Here is a 6,000-nt window from a genome sequence, read left to right as displayed (position 1 = left end):
TCCTTATCTTGCCTTTCCCAGCTGATCTGCTGTAGGCATTTTTCCTGCAAGCTGCTCCTAACATTTCCCACTGTAGTTTTGTACAGTATCTTTTGCTCTGGGGACCATCTGCTCTTCTTCCAGCGATCCTAGCATCATTTCCATCTGACTTATGCCTTTCAATGTAGAAAAAGGAAAAAAAATAACTTTGTTTTGTGCTGATGCTTGCGTAAAGTAGATTTACCTTCAATCACCATTTATTAAATCTCTATCCATTAAAAACCATAGCTTGCTAGAGCTGCGTGCATTAAGCCTGATTATAGAGGCTGTAGAAAAGGGGGATGGGAAGGCAGCAGCCTGTACCCATGTGTTGCTCAGTTCTTCTTATAACTGCCTCCAAGCTTTGTCTACAGGAGCTTTTATATTCTGGAACTTTTATGTTTCTACAGAGAAGTGATGCCTGCTTCCCTAGGTTCATTTTCTTACTGTTGGCCAGTTGAACTGTGAGCTGTGACTTCAGTAAATGAATGAATATAAAGTTCCCCTTAATGACTTGGAGCTGCTAAATATATCCTTATGGAGGGGAAAGGGCAAGGGGGCAAGAGAACAGCTGGGGGTAGAGGTGGAAAGTTCTCAGGTTCCTTAAGAAGGATGAGCGGGTCCTTCAAACGTACATCTCTAAAGGGCTCTTCGCCTGGATCCCAAAAGGTAAGTTGTTGTGCTTTTGTCTGCTTTATCTTTTCTGTTTCATATTTTATAAAATACAATTAACTCAACAATACCATTTTCTAAGATGAATATGTCGAATGTAAAAGACAAATTAATATAACAAGATAATTATAATTCAATGTCTTAAGATATTATGCTCGTACAAAGATTATTTTACCTTGTTCAGCACAAATAAAAGCACTTTTGATAATTATACACAATACAAAGCAATGTGAAAGTAAATAAGGGTAAAACGCAAGTATGTGTCCAAAAAAAGCGCTATTTTTTTTATTGATTTATGAATGGCTATTTTGCTATAATTTTATCTGAACATTTTTGTACAGTAGAATGGAAAGACTACAGGTGTATGCTAGAAGTTCAGTATTGTCTATGATAGGCACTGGCTCTATTATTAGAAGTGATGTCAGCTCCAGCAGCATGTAGACTTGATGGCAGTACTACATTAGAATAGTGAATTCAAGGGAATTTTCGAAGTAAAAAAATTCGAAATTAGAAGTAATTTTTTTGGATACTTCGACCATCGGATAGGATACTACGACTTCGACTTCGAATTCGATTTGAAGTAAAATCATTTGAATATTCGACCATTCGATAATCGAAGCACTGTCTCTTTAAAAAAACTTCGATGTCAATACTTCGCCAAATTAAACCTGCCGAAGTGCTATGTTAGCCTATGGGGACCTTTCAGAGCATTTTTCCAAGTTTTAGGAAATCAAAGTAAAATCGTTCGTTCGATCGCTGAAATCCTTCAAATCATTTGATTTTACTTTGACCACAGGATACCCAAATTCGATGAAAAAAATTAGATTGTCGAATTTCGAAGTATATTGATAAATCTGCCCCCAATTGTTACAAACTTTATTGTGCTTTTGGCAAGAACTTAACAAATCCTAGACAAACAACTACAGTATGGTATAAAAGGACTATGAGACATATGTTGCTCATAAGCGAAGATTTTGAACCTTTACAGAGTTTATGATGGATGGAATCCATTTCTGTTGAGAAAACAGACCTTCATCATTTGTGCAAGAAACTCTTGTTCTTAACAGTTTGTTGAACTGTTTTTTTTACAAATTCCTTGGGAGCGGTCCCTTACCCTAATGTTTTTCAGTGGTTTAAAGCAGCCTAAAAATGAGCAGCTTCCTGTTCTGCAGGAAGTGGGGATACAGAGGAAATGCATTCCCCTGAGAAACAAAGCATGCAATAAAAGGTGACTACTTTATAATATATAAAGTAGTAACCTGTGTTAAACTCTTTAAAATGGGAAGACTTTCATAATCTGTAATGGGACAAAAAATGATGATTAGTGGATGTGTTTCTCTCACAAAAGCTACTACTAATGGCCAAGGTTAGTATTATTATTTTTTTAATTTGAAGGTTTCTGGACAGACCCACTGTAGTAAGATATCATAGCCAAACAGAACAAAGCAATCACTCTGTATTTCAGAAGTTGCACAGAGGTTTATAGACATTTTTTTTTAAAATGTCTGATCATACCATATACATTTCATTCTTCATTAACTTAAAAAGATTCCAATTTTCAACAGTGCATAATGTGTTACAACCAGATATTTGCTACAATCAGATATTTGCTTACATTGTAACATATGTACTGCTGCTTTGAGACAGTAGAAAAACCTATAGTGGAAAATTGCATCTACATTAGTGATTAATCATCGGTTATTCATATTTCAAATCAGAGATGCAAAGAGGTTTCATCTAATATATAGGTATATAATCTATTATCCAGAATGCTTTGGTCCTGGGTTTTTCTGGATTAGGCATGTTTTCGTATTCTCGTATCGTATTCTCCATACTTTAAATCTGTTAAAAGTCACCCAATAGGATTGTTTTGCCACAAATTTGGATTCATGCAGTTTATTTAGAATCAGGTGCACGATAGCAGTAACAGGCCAGGCTGGCTGGGAACCCTAGGCAAGCTGGTCGGCCTCATCGCCCACACCCCCCTGGCATGCAAGCTCCTGGACTAATGGTAGGCGCAGAGCAGGTACCTGCCTGGTGCCAGTGGCGTAACTAGATATTACTGGGCCCCACAGCAAATTATTTTTCAGGCCCCCAAAATGTTTAGAGGTTGACTTGTTTCTCCAATATTTATTGAAATTGTATATGAATTAGGGCCTTATGGGGCCCCTATACCTGCTGGGCCCCCCTGCAGCCGCAGGGTCTGCTTAATCTATAGTTACGCCCCTGCCTGGTGCCCTCCCAGCTTTGCATCCTATGAACATGCCTCTTCTGCCTACCCCTAGTTCCGGCCCTGTGAAAATGACAAATTTTTGGAAAATTTGAATTATTTGTTTAAAATGGACTCTATGAGAGATGGCCTTCCTGTAATTATGAACTTTATGAATAATGGACTTCCAGATAAGGGATCCCATACCTGTAATACATTATGTTCTGAACAGTATCTTACTACTTATTCCTTTTGTGAATATGATGTTTTCTCTCTTTCTAACATATACAGATAAAGTGCCGATAAATTGTAGGGCCATTACACCAGTCATTTACTGTAATTAATGACTACATTTAAAATCCTGTAATATTACTAATACTAATTAGTATCAGTAATATAAACTAATACTAGTATCTTTTTAACTTAATAAGTAAAGAAGAAAATAGAATAGCAATTCACATATTTTTTCTAGAGTAATAGTTTACCTCTTCTTGATGTGCTCTGTTTTTCTTTTTTATGTACTGTTGTATGTTAATAATTATTTTAATAGACAGTTTGGTAGTTTGCAATATTGATGCTTGCCAGTAAAATAATGCATTGAACTGGAGGAATAAGTGGCTTGGTCCAGGATGTTTTGGGTCTCTTGTGATTGGGCCCCAATATGTCTGGACCTATGATAGTTTTCTGTATAAATAACTGGTTCCAAGTGTTGCCTTTTACGTGCCTTCTGCCCTGCCTTTGTCCATACTTCACTTAAACTATGAGAGTTTTCCTTTCTCTCCTAATTTTAAACATTAATCTTTTTTTGTGTAATTTAAATGAACACACCCCTATATGAATGAAAGAAAATATCATGTATGTTTATTCATGTCTTTAATTGGTGTTTAAGACTGTCCAGAAGCGGCAGGGGCACATCTCCTGCCAGCTTCCCATAAGATCTGATTGCTCAGTTTATGGGCTTAGTAACTGGACAAGTACAGTCGGACCTTCCCATACTTTTGTACTTTCTGGATAACAGGTCTATCTCTGAATAGGAATGTAGAGGAGAAATAGATACAAGAAAATATTATAATATGGAGAGATTGAGAAAAGAGATTAAAAGAATAAAGGGAGGAGAGGAGAAAATTAGTTTGGAGAGTGGGCCAAAGGTCTATGGTTTTCTGTTGGGCCCCTGGCATCTTAGCCAGACACTGAGTACAGTTTCTGTGCAACCAGCCCTTCTAGGGATAGATTTAGAGGAAGTATTTAATGTAATATTGCAGGCATATCTTGAAAGTGTGGTGTGTCTAAATACAGAATATTTAGCTATCTTACCGACTAAAGAGGATGCAGATAACAATCCTTTCCAGTGAATCAAATAAAAAATAATTTTAGCGAGTCAACTTTTATACTTGTTTTCTGAAAAAATGCCTTTGACAGTATTATATCACAGCTGCCTTTGATGCTGTGGCTGAAGCTGCAAAGATGTTTTCCAACTCAGTTTTCTGTTCTTTGCTTTGTTTTGGTTTTATTTTGGTTTTTTTGTTGTTACTATCATCTCATGATCAATAAACTGCATTTGAAGTCTGCAACAGGCATCAGGGGAAAAACAGCTCAAGATATCAAACACTTGATGAATGAAGCAGTAGATGCATAAACATAAACACAATTAAATAATAATATACAAGCCTATTATATACTTAAATTGATTACGCAAGGTGTCTCTCCAATTTGAAATGGCCTAATTGGAGGTGTCCACATATACTTTTCAAAATCTCAACAAAACCAGATGGGACTTATCCTCCAATAGTATGGGCCCAATTATTACAAAATACACACATAATCGTATTGAAGAGTAAAGATAAAAGGCAATATTTATTTAACTACCATGCCACAGATACTTAAAACCATTTAAAAAAATAAAAAACAGCGCTGCGCTGGGTTCAGGGATCCCTTTAACCCCAAATAACCACTTATAAAGAGGACTCCTCTATGTAGGATTTGGTGGAGATTTGATTATGTCTAGGTGGCTCAACAGCCAGTATTCCAATCAAGCGTTAGTAGGTACACATGTAAATCCAATTGTTCATGTGAGGGAACGAAAGTGCATCCTTATAATTCACATCCGCAAAATATTGCAGAAAAGAAAAATCCTGGTTATATAACACTGAATAGCGTGCTGCAGCTTAGTGAAGATTACTATCTCCCGCGGATACAATAGTACCCGTGATGGTTTGCGGTGCAAAGCCAGTATATCAGGTTTAATGTCTTTGCGGGTAACTGGATTTGCCAATGTCTACTGTCCCATCCATATATTTACAGCCGCCTATTGCTCTCAGTGGGCAGCTGAGAAGTTGCGGCTTCGTGATACTGCGATCACTGACAATCACCGTATTGTGCCAGCCCAGGTGTAATAGTTGTCCCGGCTATCACCAGACCCGAAAATAAATGTATACAGACCACGTGTCTTTGAGAGTTTTCACCCGATAATTTCCGCGTTCCATCAACTGGCAGGAGATCTTCAGTCTGCGCACTTAAGTTCCCAAAATAGGGGAGCAGGGTATCCCAAACGACTCAGTGTCAGCGCTGTGCCTCGACAGCTGTTTCGCCACTCAACGTGGCTTTGTCAAGAGACAAGAGACGGTCTCTTGACAAAGCCACGTTGAGTGGCGAAACAGCTGTCGAGGCACAGCGCTGACACTGAGTCGTTTGGGATACCCTGCTCCCTCACATGAACAATTGGATTTACATGTGTACCTACTAACGCTTGATTGGAATACTGGCTGTTGAGCCACCTAGACATAATCAAATCTCCACCAAATCCTACATAGAGGAGTCCTCTTTATAAGTGGTTATTTGGGGTTAAAGGGATCCCTGAACCCAGCGCAGCGCTGTTTTTTATTTTTTTAAATGGTTTTAAGTATCTGTGGCATGGTAGTTAAATAAATATTGCCTTTTATCTTTACTCTTCAATACGATTATGTGTGTATTTTGTAATAATTGGGCCCATACTATTGGAGGATAAGTCCCATCTGGTTTTGTTGAGATTTTATACAAGCCTATTACTTACCTGGAAGCCAGGGAAGTGTTACTTTTTCAGTAAAGGAAATTATTGGCAAAAT

General features: G+C 37.6%; 1 protein-coding gene across 1 annotated transcript in view; it reads left to right on the top strand.

Annotated features, from left to right (window-relative positions):
• The first annotated feature begins 382 nt into the window (after positions 1-382).
• Positions 383-6,000, top strand: part of LOC108712326 (transient receptor potential cation channel subfamily M member 1-like) — a 73,492-nt gene continuing 67,874 nt past the window's right edge. Inside the window, exon 1 of the mRNA XM_018254562.2 lies at positions 383-687. Coding sequence (XP_018110051.2) covers positions 556-687 — 132 coding nt within the window. The 5' untranslated portion in view covers positions 383-555. The remainder of the gene's footprint in view (positions 688-6,000) is intronic.

The sequence above is a fragment of the Xenopus laevis genome, chromosome 3S (genome assembly GCF_017654675.1).
Source record: "Xenopus laevis strain J_2021 chromosome 3S, Xenopus_laevis_v10.1, whole genome shotgun sequence".
In the NCBI taxonomy this organism is placed as follows: Eukaryota; Metazoa; Chordata; class Amphibia; order Anura; family Pipidae; genus Xenopus; species Xenopus laevis.
Note: the sequence above shows the minus strand (reverse complement) of the source record. Positions and strands in the feature narration are given on the sequence as shown.